We start from the raw sequence: 18,764 nt of genomic DNA, 5'->3' as shown, positions 1-18,764 counted from the left end.
GTTGGTTGGTGCGGAGCAGCTACGTGCCCTCATTTTGCTGGCTCGCTCTCAGACAAGCTGACACACTGAACAGAGCAGATAACTGAGCTCTCCTTGCTGTTTCTGTAATCAGGTCACTAAAGGAATTTCTCTTCTCTGTCCAGCTGAAAATTTTCACAAAACTTTATTTTTGAATCTCCTATTCTCTGTCAAAGTTAAAATTCAGCTGATGAGGTCAAAAGTGTGTTGGAGGCAAGATGGTGAGGAAAGGTGGCACAGTGTGTTTATGTAAGCCTCGTTTTCATATGAAATCAGGCTAAAAAAAGTGCAGTCAACTACATGAGTGTGTGAAAACAAGCAGGTAACAATGTGCACGAGTTGTTTAATCCCTCTTGACTCCATATGGGTTAAAGCCAATTAGCATGAAAGTACTGCTGAATCACATATGGTCATGTTTATTTGTGCTTTTTCATTTACTTAAATGGCAGGCTCATGAGTTCTAATGCCCTCTGTATTGATGGCTCCATCCCATATTTCTCTTTAAAGAAAGAAGCTGTGATGGAGAAATGCAGATAAAATTGACTAATTGACTGGAATAATTGAACTGTCGAAGTCATGTAGTAGTTTACCTTTGCTGTACATGCACTTTTTATTTAAAATGCTTTTAACTGTTAGCTTAATAGGCTGCATACATTGACTTTAATTAAAAATGTTTACTGAGTAAACTAAGGGTAATCACAGATAAGCATTTTATCAGAAATTCCAAAGGCTTGCAATGTTGAAACCTGCCCCAAATAAAGATACATCAAGTATAGTGGTGTTCTGGGGTAACATCATGTTAAATTGGTGCTTAAAATATCCCTACTGAAAGTGCTTTGAAGAGTGGAGAAAAAAAACCCCGAAAAACCCCAAAACATTGAAGTGATGTCCAGTTGCAGAAGGGCAGCAAGATGCTGGTTGCCACAGGTAGGAGCCAAAGGAAAAAAATTGAAACTGTCATCATAAACTTCCAGGCTGGGTAGTAATGTGAAGCATTTACTTCAGTTTTGTAATATGTTCTATAACTAGTCTAGACTCTGCAGTCTTTTTTTGGTAAGGTGGTTATTAAACATGAAAATGAAACAACTTAAGAGTTGTGGGTTTTGTTTCCTCTGTAGACTGAAGCTAGGTGGACCTTTAACCAAACTGTCTGGTCAGTGACCAATACCCTTTTTTTTTTTTTTTTTTTTCCTTGCTGCAGTTAATTAATTTACAGTCAGATATGTGCTCAGCAGCTGAGCTTCTTCCCACGAAGTTAGAGCAGGATTGTCACTTCTACTGTGCATCACCCAAAGTTGAGCTGTTTCCTAAAAACATCCTCTGTGGGTATAAGAAGGTTCAAAGGAACTGCATGGTAGCTTGGGAACCGCATGCGATTGGGTCTCTCTGTTGCTGTGGCTTCTTGAATTCTTTTCTAATCTTTTTTTTCTTAAGCACATTATACAATTTCTTGATGTTCTTTTCACTGTTTCTACAGTGACTAGGATTTTCTGTGATCACCGTGACCTTGCTGTTGGGAGAGAAAACCCATTGAAATAAATGTTATCTTTTTGTTGGTTTCATTAGCTTCAGTTTAATTCCTAGTTTTTATGCCTCAAATGGTTTGATTGAAAGTAGATAGTTGAAAGCACAATACCTTTAAACTATTTTCATCATTGGGATGGGAATATTGTGTATTCCTGCCATGAAAATTCTAATTACTTACAACTTCTTAATTGTCTTCTAGCATGTATTTTTTCTTAATTGAAAAATTAAAATGTCAATCATAAGAAAATAACTTTTTTTGTTCTGAATAAAATAAAAAATACAGGAGTACTTATTTTTATACGTACTTTGTTTTCAGTGTGTTTTCACTACTTATATTTCAGTTTGCTGTAGAAACTAGTGTTTAAAGAAAGGTAAGGCTTTGTGTGACTGTTTAGTAAATAAGCTATTTTAATGTATGTATTTTTATACAAAGTAAATTGAGTCACTTGGTACAAAATAAACTGTTTAAAAAAAATGTTCCTTCAAAAATTTTTAAAATTATTATTTCTATTTTAAGTGGGTTTGGAACCAGCACCTCTTTCTGTATCTGAAGAACGACAACTTGCAATTCTGACCGAGCTACCTTTTGTAGTTCCTTTTGAAGAAAGAGTAAAGGTACCTAATTTCTTATTTAATATGCAGTTGGTGTTTTTTTTGTTTTGTTTTCAATAAGTTTAAAAAGAGCACTTAGCTAAGTAGAAACTGGATCATTTCCTTACAGAAGGATATGACAGGCCATACTGGTTTTCTTCAGTACTCATGTGGCAACTGAACATTTGAAGTTAATTATTTTTCTTTTACTAGTTATATTACCCTTTATAATAATTGCATTAAAATTAGAACCATGTATTCCAAGATATATGAGACCAGTTGTATGTTTATAATAAACTGCAGTCCTGATTCAATGATTGATCTACATGATTGCACCCTCTTGTGGTAAGCAGAGCACTAACTAGTTGTGTATCTAATAAACAGATGGCAAGGTCAAGACTGGATACTTTTTTGCAGTGGGTGGATTTACTCAGAATGAGATGATGGATGTCCGTTTTGGGAGAATAACACCTAGAGATTAAATTTCAGCATTCATAGCTGAGTAGCTGAACTTTAATATATGTAGTTTAAAACTTGCAAGATTCTTGTAGTATTGAATTTGCTCTTAAATGTTTTCTAATTTTTAAATATGTAATTGTTAGTTCTATGACCGATTTCAGTTTGCATCATATTTTTTTTTTAAAGCTGTCACTGTTACACACAGGTTTTTTTGTCAACAGTATCAGTTACTTAAAAACTGCTCCCTGAATTGTCTTGGAAATACTAAGTTGCAAGACACCATCAAGGGAATGAAGAATAGTTCCACAGGGAAAGTAAAGCAGTATTTGTCAAAGACAGTGACAGCTTTGGTAGAAAAGGAGTGTTTTTTCCAGGCTTCTATGAAACAGTTGTTCCAACGGAACATCTTAATGCTGTATGGCAATATTGCACTTGGGTTATGGGGAAACAATTGGAAGTGACCTCAGGCAGGGATCTCTATGTCACGATTTAGTCACTGTCTACAACCTCTGGGCTTCTTAAAGCTATGTTGAGATGCATATATGTAAAGTTTCTGGTATTCCTAAAACCTTGTTTGGTTTTATCACTAAAACTGAAATAACAGCTGGATGAGATCTTGGAGAGAAGGATAAAGCTATAGACTGAACTTTTATAGTTCAAAGAGGAGATCCTCCTATACTACTTTTCAGGCCAAGTGTGGTGGTCATTTTTGTGTAATAGTGGGTGTCTACATCCTTTTGGAGACTCCCACTGCCCCTGCAAAACTACTTGCAATAAGGGAAGAAGATACCTTACCATGGTCTTGCTGGTTTGTTTTTTGTTTGTTTGTTTGTTTGGTTTTTTTTTACTTTTGACCAATTGCCATCTATTACGCTGTAATTTAATGTGGCAATACAGCTCAATGCTGTTTCCATGTGTGGGTTGTTCCATGTGTCCTTGTATTTTCTGACTTGTTCATGAGATTTTTACCTTGAATCACCAGATACTAGATACTCTTACAAGCAATTACCGAGTCCAGTTTCATGGTAGGCTCTTCAGCCTTCTGACCCTGGGGGATGTTATCCTCTTTAGCCTTAAGGCACATTGGTGTGCACCTTTCAATCTGATGTTTACCTGTGGGAGGTAATGCATCCAATTTGTAGCAGGTGCCTTGGTTCTAACTTACTTAAGCCATACTTTCGTCAGCTTGCCTGTGGTGATGTTACTTCCCGTGGTGTGTATTTCAGTCAGCATTGCTTACTTTTTCCATGTGTTAGTCTGAAGTCATTGCAAATTCTTCAGTTATGTGTTAGGGTTCTTATTTTCAGGACTAACATATGCATGAACATTGGATTATGTAGGAGTCCAGACTCTGTATCAAGAAGAATTTTGCTATGAGATACACCTCCAAGCGATTCTTTCCATCTAGTGTTGTGTAACGATAGTTAATAAACTGTATCTAGCCATACTTCAGGAAAGAGAATGGTGGTGAACATATTCTTATGCTGTGTACATAAAAAGAAGGTGTCTGTGGCTATGTGTCTTGATGTTGTAGAACTGTAGAAAAATTTAGATCAGAAGGGGCCTCTGGAGGTACTCTAGTCCACATCCTTCCTCATACAGGAATAACTTTGGAGTTGGATCAGGATGTATAAGGACTTGTCCAGATGAGTTTTGACTATCTCCAAAGACGGAGATTTCAAACTCTCTGTGTAACCTCTTCTGATACTTAATCACTCTCATTATGAGTTTGTTTTTTTTCTCTATGTCCATTCAGCTTTTCTTCTTCTGCAGCTTAGGACTGTTTTCTCTTGTCTTCCTCCTGTGTACGTTAGGAAAGAATCTGGCTTTGTCTACACTATAATAGTCCTGGTTGGAGAGCATCTTCTCCGCTAGCCACAGCTGTCCACAGAAACAGTAGATTTGAGACCTTACTCTAGCTTTGCCTGCTGTTGTCAGATTTTCCTCTTTCATGGTAAATTTGTTGGTTTTAAACATCCCTGGAGACTCTTACTTAAGCAGTCTGTGATATTAGTGGGAGATTACATCACATGGAAAATGTAATAGAGTATTTATTATATATGGAAAAGATGCAATAGAGGATGTAGTAAACAGACACTCCCTGGATTGAGGGTATATTGAACATTATTATACATTAGGCAACCCCCTTCCATGCTACATCTTGGCATAGAAACACAGTTAGCTACAGTTACTCTTCAGGTGAGCTGTAACGGCTTCCTGTTGTGAAGACTTACAAAGGGACAATGTGAAATTCAGTTTGTACTTCAGCTGGCGTTATTTTTTTGAATTGGTATGATGCTCTGGTTCTTTGTTTAATATGGCAGTACTGTCCACTATTTTGCTTTGAATTATTTGCTCACTGCTCCTGAGAGGAGAACTGATACCTAATTTCTTGTTACTGGGAATGTTCCTAAGCATTACAAAAAATGACAAAAAAATTATTTACTAGTATTGAGGATAGACTCTGTGCATGCAAAATACTCATGTGACTTTTTCCCTTTGTTTTTGAATACTTTGCCTTTCAACTCTGAAAGTTAGGGAGAGGAAACTGGAATCAGTGGCACAATGTCTGTAGATGTGCCTCTTTATGTAGAAAGAACTGAGGATGATAGCTTAGCACGAAAAAGTTTTTTGCATATCTGTCCCCTCTCCTTCCCTCCCCTGGGACATGGCTCTGTATTATGTTTCTGCAGCTCAATGAGAGAGAAGACAAATCACTTGAAAGTGAGTGCCCAGAAGCAACTCAAAGGACAGTAATAGTAGTGAATAACCATCTCACAGTGAATATTTAAATCTGCACAATGACATGATTTCTCTTTTTCACTCATTTTAACAGATTTTTCAAAGACTGATCTATGCTGATAAACAAGAAGTTCAAGGAGATGGGCCCTTTTTGGATGGAATTAATGTCACTATCAGAAGAAATTATATTTATGAAGATGCTTATGATAAACTTTCTCCTGAAAATGGTAGGTTTATGATTAAGTTATCATCGGCTTGTTTATAACATTTAACCATTCTTACCATGTAGTTACATATTTGCTTACTTGAGTAGGATGTTAAAAGTATATCAGCTCTGAGGTGTGAAAGTTCTTATAAAGTAAAATTTCCTTGTTTTTACATAAAGTAATTCTCATCCACATTCTTTCTGATTATTGCAGTCTCATTCTCCTTAACACACCCTTCCTTACTTCAAATCTATTTTTACGGAGCATTTCTTCCCATTTACTTGTCCAAATAACTCTACTTTGTATATTTATCTATGTAGTTCATTAGATATTATCTGCTTTGGTAATCTGTGTCAACAAATATATCTAGACTGCACAGGATTTGCTAGATACAGTGTGGCTCATAAGGATAATGCAGTGCACTTTGTAGTGATAGTATGTAGTAGTATATATTTTACCACATTGATTTAGATCATACCTGAATTTGTGTGAGAGTGGCTGCTCTAGAAGCCAAAATTCCAATGTAGATAAAGCCTGCCAAAATAAAGTCCTTGTTAGTTATATGGTGGGTTTGCATATAAAAAGAATATTTGCCAAATACTTGAGGTTTGCCATGTGAATCTCACTTGCCGTGCCATGTAAGTTCCCTCCTGGAGAACGGCCTAATTTAGAGAGGAAGAAGAAGAGGTGTTGGTATTCTTGGTTTGTATAAAATCACTGGAGATCATGCCTTTTCTTCATTTCCTTTACTCTGGTAGTATTAAAGATACTATTCTATTTATAAATAGGATTTTCTATTTCAGTACCTGTGTTTAAAACTGCAACTACCTAAAAGAGATATGTTTAGAGTAATTTTTTTTTTTTTTAATTAAGTAAAAATTAAGTTCTCCTGGTTTTGGAAAGTATTAAAGACTAATCAGGAGATGTCATTGTATAATTGTCTGGAAATTACATGTACAGTTGACTGCTTAGCCTCTTTCCTAGTGGTTGTGAATAGTTTCATCATACTAAGTTTAGTTTGACTCATTAACTGGTTTCTTAAAAAGAGAAAGATGAAATGAATTGGAAAGTAGAAAAAGTTGAGTCTGTTATGTTCACCTTCCCTTCCCCCCAAATGTATGAAAATACAATTCAGAAGCTGCAGTCTAAGCTTTTGAATAGTGCAATGTCAAGTAACAAGCAAGTCAACCTACTTGTTTAATAAGAAGATAGCTTTAAATGAGAAGCACATTTTCTGTGAAGACTACATTTCAACTTACTGTAGTTTTATTGAACTAAGAAAAAAGTTTTAGAACGCATGTTTCCTAAACTTAATCTACAGTCTGACAATCTGGGTACTGGGATGTATTCCACCATTAGTGATGTCACAGGCAATATGAAATTGAGGGGAATAGTCAATATACTGGAAGGTCAGGTTGCCACTCAGATGGCCCTTGGCAGACTGAAGAAAAGGGCTTACAGAAGCCTTATGAAGTTTAGGAAAGACCAAAGCTAAATCCTGTACCTGGTCTGTAATAACCCTGTATAGCAGTACAGGCTGAACACTGACCAGCTAGAAAGCTGTTTGCAATAAAGGACCGTGGGGTTCCTTGTGGACAACAAATTGAACAAATAACAAGTTCCCCTTGATGAGATGAAAGCTAACTGCATACTGGGCTGTATTAGCAAGAACATAGCTCACAGTTTCAGCACCGATAAACTGTGTCCAGCTTTGGGTTTCCCAGTACAAAAAAAGACATTAACATACAAGAATGTGTCCTGCAGAAGGCCACCAAGGTGATACAAGAGACTGAAGCACCCAGCATGTGAGAGGAAGCTGTAACTTCGCTGCAACTGGGAGGTTACAGAAGCCAGTTTGATAAGGTGCAGTGGTGACATGTAGCAGCAAGGGAAATTTTTACTGGACATATGTAGAAAAAACATTGCACAGTGAGATTTGTTAAACACTGAAATGGGCTGTCCAGAGAGGCTGTGAAATCTTGATCATTGGAGAACTCAAATAGACCAAGGCACTGAGCATCCTGATCTAACTTGGAAATTGGCCCTGCTTTTGATGTGGGGATTTTAGGTCATATGAGGTCTTTTCCAACCTGAGCCGTTCTGTGATTCTGTCAAGCCTTCTGTTCAGCAAAAAGCTGAACAGATACAAAAGAGCTTTTATATTAACACAAAATTTATCTGCATATACATGTATATAGTTCCAGATAATGTTTTCAGCCTTTCCTTGGGAAGAAAATTACTCATAAAACAGTGACAAGAGAGAACCCAGTAAGCTTGTAGCAAGGGATTTGGAAGTAGAGTAATGTCTAGGTGAAGATTTCTGTCTTGCTTACAGCTATAGAGAAGCCATAGTGGTAGTTGGCCACTGAAGTCCGAAAAATCTGTTTTTCTGCATGTGTGCATGACATACCATGTATATGCACACACATACACCCACACATATATATACAGCACTATCTAGTACCGTACTAGTGCTATTTAGAATCAATAAAGACTAAATAAGAAGGTTGGACCTTTTTTTTTTTTTTTTTTTTTTTAAAAGCCAGTATTCTGAGACAGTATAATTTTTTGAAATAATTTTGGTTCTATAGTAGGTCAGGCATCGTGTGGGATAGCAGGAAAAAAGAAATTCCTGAAAATTGCAGGAGACAATTTCAAGACTATAGACTGAATGGATTAAAATTGATCTGGGAGAATGAACAGGTGATAGATGAGGTCCTAGAATTGATCAGGAGAGCATGAAGAACATTGATTTGGAAGAGGCATCCAGTTTGTCTACTGGCCCTGAGAAGACACCTGTGCAAAGTCAGTGTTTCTGTAGTACCTTAACTGAGATCATTAAGAAAACAAGCTTGGAATAGCAGAAATGTACTAGGTTGGTTCTTGTGGGTTTATATTTTCATTTGGTTGTCATATGCTTAATAACATGCAAGCATTTCTCAATTTATTTTTTTTTTCCTCTGTGACTGGAATTTTCAGAATATTCCATAATAGCCTTCCGGTGGACTCCAGTAACAGTTTAGTTACATTCTGGCTGTATGAGTTATAAAACTGAACTCTTCTTTTCAGAGGTTGCACTAACTTGGGGTCCACCTCTACTGGTCACCTGTTTTGACATGTGAATTTGTTTTAGGACCATTTTTTCCTCCTTGCTGTAAATCTAGTTGTCAGTACACAGAGCAAGAGACAAACAACTGATTTTCTTCGCACGTCCCCAGAAAGCACTAAACCAACATTTTCCATATATAAGTGTTTTAACATTAATGCTCAATATTTCAGGAGTCTCCAGACAAAGCATGTCTGTATGCTTGAGACTCTCTTTTGCCAGTGTTCTGTTTTCTTGTTTTTAATGGTGATGAGTGGACCTGTTACACTGCCTGTGGCTAAAAATGGCCATCCTCTCCTTCCAGCCAGCAGAATTTTTGTGCAGGAGAGCATTTCACTTAAATGAAGAACTAGTAGGTAATTTTTAAAAAATAGCTGAGTGTGAAATGGGAAGTTACTAGTAGATGTAGAGCCATTTGCTAATGGGAGAGTGTGAGTAAGACACTCGGTGGTTCAGGAGAAATTCTGTTGCTACAAGGTACTGCAGATTCTTTTATGAACATCAGCTATCCATCCATAATGTGTGCATTTGTAGCACCTGGAAGCAGTAGAAAGTTTTATTGTTACTGGTTTATTACTGGTTGCTTTGCTGGGATGCATGTGTAGTCAATGCAAGGGTTTGCATAAAAGCTGTGGATTTGGTTAGATCTTTGGAAGCCTTCAGTGATCCTCCTTCCCTGTTATGTATACATAGTTCAAGGACTAAATACTACTTCCTTTCTCAAGTACCAGCCTTCTATGAAACAAGCAGAACACCTGCCTTCAGAACGTGTCCATCTTTACCACACCTTGCTCACTGGAATTACATGACATAGAAAGTATCAAAAATATCAAGTTCAATTTCAAATAATATTTAGTGGTGTAACTTAACAGTCAGCCCCTCTAAGGGAATGCAGTGCTGATTGATGGTTCCTTGAGACAGGAGAAAGCTGAACCTTGAATTCCCAATGTTTTATATAAGTAAAATTTTCAAATTATTCTCTGGCCTCTTTACAATATTTGGTAGAATTTTTTTTCTCCCCCTATCTAGTGTCTTTCTACTCCATCTTTTGATGACTCTTAAAGCAAAACCCTTTCTACAAAGTGAATTTCACATACTGAATATTCCAAAATTCAAGACAGTAATAGATTTTTGTTACTATTTACTAGTTCATTTTTTTGTATAAAGTTAGTGTAGATAAGTTTATATGTGTAGTTACATGTGTTTTTATCCGAACATAGTTGTATTTGTATACAGATAGTTGTATTTGAGTTTGTCTCTCTCCTTTCTCTGCAGAACCTGACCTAAAAAAGCGCATTCGTGTTCACTTACTTAATGCTCATGGTCTTGATGAAGCTGGTATTGATGGTGGTGGAATTTTCAGAGAATTTCTGAATGAACTACTTAAATCAGGATTTAACCCTAACCAGGGATTTTTTAAGACCACCAATGAGGGACTTCTTTACCCTAACCCTGCTGCACAGATGCTCGTTGGAGACTCTTACGCTCGACATTACTACTTTCTTGGAAGAATGCTTGGAAAGGTAAAAAGTGTTGTATAATAAAAAGCTATAGCAGTACTGAAATTAGTCAGTAAAGTTTTTTTTTTTCTTTTTAGATAAGGATAGATGGGAAAAAATGATGATTTTTCTAGAGTTGAGGGAAAATAACTTTCAGATGTTGGATCTAAACATTATTTCCACAAAACACCCAAATTTCTGGTTCATTTTAATAAGTTACATACTAGAGAAGTACAGAGAATTTGATACCCTGACTGTCAGTTGAGCAAAGGTTGCATATGTCTGCTTCTGTGTTTTTCCTGTTGCTTAAATTTGATTGAAGCCAACAGAAATGCTCTGCTTATGGTGATTTTTAACCTGGAGCTTTCTGGAATTTTACTGCAGTTGCATTTTCATCATTTGGAATATATGAAATTAATATTTTCAGAAACAAACAGGAGTTATGAGGTGTACAATTCTTGCTAGCATTTAAAATTTGCCATGAGCATTTACCATACTTAAGAGCCATATGCAAACTTCCACTTACTCTGCTTGTTTTTTCATACATTTTGCATCTCTCTTGAGTTTTAGTACTTGATATTTTGGTGTTGTGAATGTTCAAAGACTAATACACACTTGTTGAGCTAGATGAAAATGAAGTGGGGAAGAAAAGAAGAGAGAAACCATTACAAACAGTCATTACATTCAATTTTCTTTTATGGTCAGGTTTAGTACTGAGGCTATTTCCTTCTAAGGCCTTGAAATAATTTTGGTAAAGCTAACAATTGTGAAACAAAGTTTGGAATGGATTCCATTTCAGAAAAAAATGTATTGATTGCTACTCAGCTATCTAAAACTGAAGGTATTTAAAAGTCCCGTTTAACTGCCTGAATTATTTTGGAGGCTAAAATCCTGCTGATTTGCAGTGAGATTTAACATGTAGTTGGATGTCCTTTTAGTGGAGCTGGAAGCGGTTTAAGAGGATGTTGTTGGCAAACTTGAGCTGTTGAAACAGAGTGCTCTTCTTTAGAGTTGCCAGTCAACTGATTTAGATTAAACTGCCACTTTGTAGGCAAATTCTCTGCTAATGCATCCTAGCTATTGCAATATCCAAAGCTGTTAAATAATGAAAATTTCAAATCAGCCGTTTCAATAAAATAATCTTTGAAGGATGTTCCTGCTTTTAATGGGAGAAGGAGTCAGTACTAAATACAAAAGTTTGTAATTATGACCTGTGTTACATATCCAAGGCTTCATTTTCTTTCTGCATCTATCGATTTTTGGAGTGGGGAGATGGATACTACTGTGGTATTGTGAGGAAGTTACTTTGCTCCAAAAATGTTTAGTGTTTATCTAGGAATGGGGCAGGCATCAGTTGTCAAGGGGAAGTTTGAAACATTATTTAAAAAAAAAAAAGATTGTAGTTCTGAATCTTTAATTTCCTCTGTCAAAACAACACATTGCCTTCTGTAATTGGATTTCAAATATTATAAAGAGAGAAGTTGCAAAATGTGTTTTATCTCCCACAGAGTGCTAAAAGTATAGTTTTGGTTTTGTCTTTTTAAAATCAGAGGATCTATTATTTAACATTTTGAAAGCATAAATTGTTTTTGTATTTGCAGTATGTTTACATAAGGTAAGAATTGACAGTGTTACTTAATAATTACACCTACCCAGGTGCACAGACACCTTTTTAGTAGTGTATTTAGAGACTTGATGAATTAAACAGAAAGATAAGGCACGACCATACTATTCAAAACCTGCCAGTATTGTGATCTTGGTTAAGTTATTGAATACTCACTCACCCGTTTCCAAAATTGTGTCCACTTTATGCTTTGCACAGGGTTATTTGAGAGCAATAGTGGATTATTAAAAGCCCCTTTGTAAACAAAATAGATAGAATGCAAAGGAAGCAATCAGGCATCCACAGCAATTTCTTATTTGTGGAAACCAATATGTAAAGAGTGCTGCCACCAAAAAGTCTCACGTAAGAAGTTTCAATGTTATCAAAAAACAAATACATTAAAATATAATAATTTATAGAAATTCTCTGTCTCTTGGTAACCATTTCATACTAATATCCAAATGCATTTAACTTCCAGTACCATAGATTTACACCTAATTCAGTTTTTCTTCTCATCAGGAAGTTTCTAACAGCTTGACATCTTCTGTGTTAATTGGTCAGTTCAGAAGTAGAAACATCTGAAAATTTAAAACTTACCTTTAAAAATGTTGTATCTAAAAACTTAGTAATTTATCTAGGGTTAAAATAATTTGACTATTTGGGGAGTATTTTTGTAGTTAGTGAAGAAATTGAAATCTATTTACTATACAAACTGCATGGCTGTCCATGCAACTGTTACTGATCACTGAATGAGCAAAAAAGGTCTTGTAGAAATAATACCATGTCATCATGTAATTGCATATGTTGTCTGAAATAATTCTTAAAAAAAAACAGAAATGAGTTTACTTAAACAACAGCTACTCAAACAATTCCAAAGTTTACATTTCTCAACTTTCAGTTACTTTACTCTGTAATGTAAATATTATTTTAACATTGGTGACTTTTAAGCATTTCCCTTTCTCTTCCTTAAAAGGTCAGCTTACCATGCACACTTCTGGTAGCAGTCTCCTGCCACTGGCATGGTTTGAAACTCCAACCTTTTAGTTTCGCCCACTGGAAGCATAGCAGTGACTTTCTGAGTCCCAAGCTTTGCTTGAGAGCTGAGGGTGTCCTGGGCTGTCAGGGATGTTCAGACAGAGGTGTCCTAGCCCCAAATTCTCTTTGTTGTCCTCTCTAGAAAGTAAAGTCTTGTCCCATGTGGTGTCCCAGAAGCATGGATGCGATGTTGTAGTCCTTTTGCTCTCTCGGTAGGCAAGATTGGACTGCAGGGAGGCACCTCCTTTGTTTTAACTTTCTTTCCACATGCAGTAGTTATTCTGGCAGCCCTAAAAATCTTTCCACGTGCAGACTTTCCTGCTGCAGTTTTGGCAATGTAGTGGACTTGGCTCAGGAGAACACAAAAGTTGCTATTTTGATAGGCTGCCAAAACTTCAAGCAACATAGCCAGAGAAGGGAAGCTTGGAAGCAACACCTGAGAGTCTTAAATGAGGATTTTCTCCATGCTGATTCTTTCTGCAAACCTGAAAAGAGGGAAAGATTGGTTAAAAATTTCAACAGAAGCAGTGATCAGTAGAACAGTGACAGAGAATTAAAATCTGAACTTCACCATGTTTGGACCTAAACTCAGTCTTGTATACCATATTATCTTTCTCCATTTCCAGTTTACATTTGCATTTATTCAATGATGTTAGTGTGACAGATGTTGTGGAAAGGACATTCTTTGCATTTGGAATTATTTGACATCAAGTAGCTAATTCCTATGATAATTTACTTAAATTTCATGAAGTATCAGCGTTAGTGTAAGAATGTGGTAGGAAGTCCATAGAAAGATTAGAATGATAATTTTTATGGTTTCCTCTTCTTCCTTTTTGACATAAACCTGCTAGTTCTTGCACGTATTATGTTTTCAGTGATTGTCTTTGCACCTTTAACAAAGTGACTCTTTCTGACTCTTTCTCAGCATCTGTGGTTATACTGAATTCTACCATCTCCATTTCTCTTCTCTTATTCCAGCATATTGAAGGATCACTAGTGAGTCATGCATTCATGTTGCTGAAGAACATATGCACTATCTTTGAAATATAATATTAAGTCTCTCTTTTTCTAAGCAATAGAATCTGCAGTCCTTGGAGGACACTGGGGTTTACTGAAAAGATTTAGATTTGGTTTGTCAAGACTTAGCTTTTGTCTTAAATGGTTGGGAAGGCAGTATAAAGAACAAAATGTGTTTTGAATTACTGTTGTTTTGAACTGAGTCCTTTTTTTATGGATCCAAATAAAGAACTTTGATAGAAGCAGCAGCAAGACCTGAGCAAAAATAATGTTTATTTTAAATTTTAGCATTATTTTGATGATGCCTAGATAAGACAATCTAGGCTTAGTCTTTGATCAGTAATGTTTAATGTTATATAGGAGGTCAGTAATTTGCGTGGCCTGGTGGATATTATATTGATGAAGGTTTAAGTTGTTTATTTTCATATGACCTTTTATAGGTTACTATACTGATTTAAGATATAATGGACTGTTCTGTGCACATATCTAAATGTTGTTAAACATATATAATTGGGAAAAAAGTTGTAAAATATGTCTTTTGGTAAAATTAAACATTAGAAGGGTAATAGTAGAGCAAATACAAATTTTATTACCCTAGTAGTAAATGTGGGACCATTAATTATTGATTAGATTATTTTTCTATATCTTAGAGTGTGTGCCTTGTGGTTACTGTTTGTAACTTTGAATAGAGCTGTGGTAGATCATTTGTTGTGTGAGATACTATTCCTGGCTGGAAGGTACAATTCTAAGATTAGCAGCGTCTATAGTATCCATTTTGCAGAAAAACTAAAGTTGTTCTTAATCATCCTTGGGCCTTATCTAAAATGGATTGAATCAATGGGCATCTTTTCACAGGAAGATCTGGATCAGATCCTAAACTCTTAAATCATTAATAAGCTGCACATATGGAGTTAAAACCTTCAAGCAAATGTTTCTGGTAACATATTTGTGTGCTCTTTTTGTGCCAAAAGCTTATAGAGAGGAAACAAAGCAAGAAAACTCTACAATGAGAAGAACTGGGTTTCATATACTTGAATATTTGATAGGATGGTGCATCAGGCATTGTGCTGCTACTCTTCCTCTCTTTCTCTGACTGTTGAAGGGTGTTGTGTTTTTTGTTTTTGTCGTCTCCCCCCCCCCCCCCCCCCCAATTTTTAGGCTACCCTTTCCCTTTGCTTACTGTCCATTTAATTAAGATCCACTTTGGCTTAAATCAGTACACTCTTAATTGATCTGTGCTGCAGCCACAATTGATACTACTAGTACCTAGAAAGGTAGGTATGGAATTAGTGATACTGATACAAAGTGGAGGTAATTTGTATAAACTTTTTGTTTTATTAATTTCAGTTACCCTGCACATGATTTTGTAGACTCAGCATTTTGCTTAAAAGCAAGTTAGGTGATGATCATTTGTCTTAGAAAATCCTGAATCATCTGAAATGGAATCAGAACAGGAATTTACCATGTAAAGTGGTATGCTCTTTTAATTATACATTTACAGTGCAGAAACACAATCATAAGAGAGCGAAATTGATACCTTATGGAAGTTATCTCATGATTTATGAATGTAGATGTAAACTAATCTGAATCTATTTTCTGACACGGTTATTCAGCTTGACAATTCCTTTGTGTACTGGTTCATTTAACATAACCAATTATCTTTTGATTACAAATAGCTACGTTAGTACTAACCTTGTAAATATATGTCTTGCACTAAAAGACTACTGAAGTGTGGTATTTTAACTCTAAATCTTTAGGAAGGAAAAATGTGTATTGATGGATTGTGATATTTATTGGGTCATAATGTATTTAAATTTTCTTTAATGCATATGTTAGTGATTGTTTACCGTGATAAAGTGCATAGAGGTCTCTGCAAGGAGTTCTGCATGGAAAGAATTACCTCATGTCAGTGGTCGCTCCTCAATTAAAAGTTCCATTAGCAGATGATTCCTCCTTCTGGTTTGTGTACTGATTGCATTTTATTGCCTCTAAATCAGGTTCCTAGACAGGGAATAAATAAACAGTTAGAGTGTGTGGTAATAGTATCCTGATGTTTTTTCACAGTTGGGAACACCTATGTCCATTTCAGTCAATTAGGTTTGGAATATTTATAGAAATTCTTTGTTCTGTTTGAACTGTCTTCAAAAATGACTAGTTTCACTGCTGTTAAAATACAGATTTATCTTAGAAGCATATCCAGACGTTAGTTATATAGTAGTAAATGTTTCAGTTATTCAGAAGATTAGAACTTAAATAAGGAGATGTCTTCCTTTTATCTTCAGTTCTTACTAAATTATGTTGAAGTTTGAGACAAGAAAAATCTATTAAGCCTTTACTGGAACTTCAGTAGTGAATGATAACTATCAGTTATCCAGTGCATCCACAGGTATCTCTAGTACTTCCCTCTCCCATCCCTCAAAACCCCACAAATGACATTGATAGCAATTTATACCATGTACATGGCATAAGTTACAGAGATAACTGTTCCTATTAAAACAGAAAGTACCAAGCTGATGAAATGGTGGTTTTCTGCAAGTACCAACATTTCTGATGGACTCTATTTTGGTAATAAAAATTCTTGTAATAAAATTAAATGTCCTAAATTCTTAGAATAAAAATACTAGCATGACTTTCCATTTTTAAATTAAAAAGTAACTCAAGGTCATTAAACTTGATATTCTCCAATGGAGTCTTTGGAAGCGGATCCCTAAATTTTTATGGTAATGTGTTCATGAGTCAGTCATGAGTTTGCTTTGTACTTATCACAGACCTGCAACCCATTTCAGGTATTTACACTGACTGCAGCAAATTTGACAGGCAGGACCTTCGCATCCGAGTCTTGCTATCCCAAATCTCTGGAACTTCTATGAACTTGTACTTACTGACCTTCAAACTCCCAGTGAGTGGGAAATCAGAATTAAAACTAATTTACAAAGGCTTTATTTTTTCTGAAAAAATATTTTTAAATCTGAGGATGCTAGCACTGCTGCAAGGGCTGTTAATAAAGCTTTGTCAGAAGCCTAATTACAGGCATCTAGCTGTGGAATTCTGGACTCCTGCTTTTTTAAGAAACAGAAAAGGCATCCAGTATTTGAACAAAAAGTGCACTATGACTTTTCGCCGTCTCATAGGGAAGATAATGTACCAAATTTTCCATTCCTGTGGTGATACGAATGCATCTAGATGTCTCTGCTATTGTAGAGCTCGGAGAACTGAGAAACAGTGACTTAAAGCTACCAGGTAGCAGACATATTGCATTGTGACACACACCTGATAGAATTTATTTTATCGTATTGGTGTTAGGAACAATATCAATTTGGTTTTGCTCACTTTAAAGCACCTTATTAAGTATATCTGTAAGAAATTATTTTATCTTAAAATTACTAAATGCTAGCTTTAAAAATGCTTCAAAAATACGAGTACATGTTAATTTTAATGTAACTTATATTTTTAGTTTTATCTTTTTCATTAGGATAGAAAAGGCTTTGCTGGTCCCAAAGGCTTTGTGAGTGTGATGAGATATTTCTAGGATATAAATAATAAGGTAGAAGGAAGTTATAATGGTTTTGCTATTTTTCTATCATTTTTATTAATGGTTCTGTACAGCTTTGAAGATCTATTGCACTCTGTAAGTGCTAAGTATTATTTAATAGTAACTGTTTAAAATTACTGAAATAGAAAGGGTTATGGTCTTGGGGGCTGATTAGGGAAATAACTGAATTTAAGCCCAGTCATTTACTTCCTCAGCGCATAAGCTGTGTGTCTTTCTAGGGGTATGACTTTAGCATTGTGTTGGTTTTAGAATACAGTTCTGGGTTGTAAAGGATTAATGGAAAGTAGGAGCAATGACTGATTAGTTATTTTTCTTAAGAAAGATTTTAGTTGAAATAATAAATGGGAGAATTAATTGTAGACCTGAAAGTGTAAGTAAAGGCACTAAAGCTGCCTCACAGTCTGGGAGGTTTATTTGGTTCATGTGTAAATTTGTTTACATAATTTGAACCTTATTCAGCATGTTGTAATGCTCATTTAAGCTCTACTATATATAGGTAATTGGTCTGAAATGACTAGACCAGCTTAAATTTTGTCCAGTTTTAAAACAAGGCACAAAGTCCTTTCTTTCTGAAGAGCTGTTTCCTAAATCTTGGAGTCATACCTGAACAGTACCTCGTGTGACCATGTAGTGCTTAAATAATATTGTGATAGTTACCATGTATAGTCCCAGTGGGATAGTATTCTCGTTATGTTGAAAACAAGAAAAAAGTCCTCCTTGCCCAGAGAACTGTGTCATTTTTCTTCCTTTCTTACTGTGTACTGTATACATCTGTCCTTCCAGCTGAGATCCTTCTTCCATAATATAGTAAAGCTACTAATTACATGCCTATATTCTGAAAGTTGCTTTCCTTAAAGAACCATTCCTTGTTCCCCCACATCACAGGTGTTTAATGAATGCATTCTGTATATTCGTAAGTATCTGAACATAGTATTTTTCACTTGAGGTGATGAAGTTGTGATCTGTGTCAGTGAACTGAGTTGAAGGCTTTTGTAGTTAGTCCATGTTGCAATCAATTATAGTTGAACTGTAATGTAATTGCAACCAGCTAATATTATTTAAGAGAGAAACAATAGACTTCAGAGTGTGTGCTTTGTGTGTGAAGTCAGAACCTATTAACCACAGTAGGCTTTCTGTTGTTTTGCTCGTTTTTAATATTCTGGTGTGTTCTACAGGAATTCACACACAAAGAGGGGAGGTTAGTGTATGAAGTTCCTTTTACTGAATGCTATTTCTTCCATAGTGAAATAATTGCTCTCAGCCTTTTCACCAGAAAAAAAACTTCTTTTAACCATTTATTAAGGGGGAAAAAAAACAACAGAGGGCTAGCAAGGCGTCTTGAGATAATTGGGAAAACACTGGGGGGCAGTACCAAAAATAATTCATTACTGATAAACAGATTTGTTTG

At 35.7% G+C, this 18,764-nt stretch overlaps 1 protein-coding gene across 2 annotated transcripts in view; it reads left to right on the top strand.

The window, feature by feature from the left end:
• Nucleotides 1-18,764, top strand: part of UBE3C (ubiquitin protein ligase E3C) — an 83,187-nt gene that overhangs the window by 40,751 nt on the left and 23,672 nt on the right. For both annotated transcript variants that reach the window (XM_030008875.2, XM_041122669.1), the window contains 3 exons: nucleotides 2,063-2,160; nucleotides 5,432-5,564; nucleotides 9,925-10,172. In XM_030008875.2, coding sequence (XP_029864735.1) covers nucleotides 2,063-2,160; nucleotides 5,432-5,564; nucleotides 9,925-10,172 — 479 coding nt within the window. The remainder of the gene's footprint in view (nucleotides 1-2,062; nucleotides 2,161-5,431; nucleotides 5,565-9,924; nucleotides 10,173-18,764) is intronic.

This window comes from Aquila chrysaetos, chromosome 3 (assembly GCF_900496995.4).
Source record: "Aquila chrysaetos chrysaetos chromosome 3, bAquChr1.4, whole genome shotgun sequence".
NCBI classification, from domain to species: Eukaryota; Metazoa; Chordata; class Aves; order Accipitriformes; family Accipitridae; genus Aquila; species Aquila chrysaetos.
Note: the sequence above shows the minus strand (reverse complement) of the source record. Positions and strands in the feature narration are given on the sequence as shown.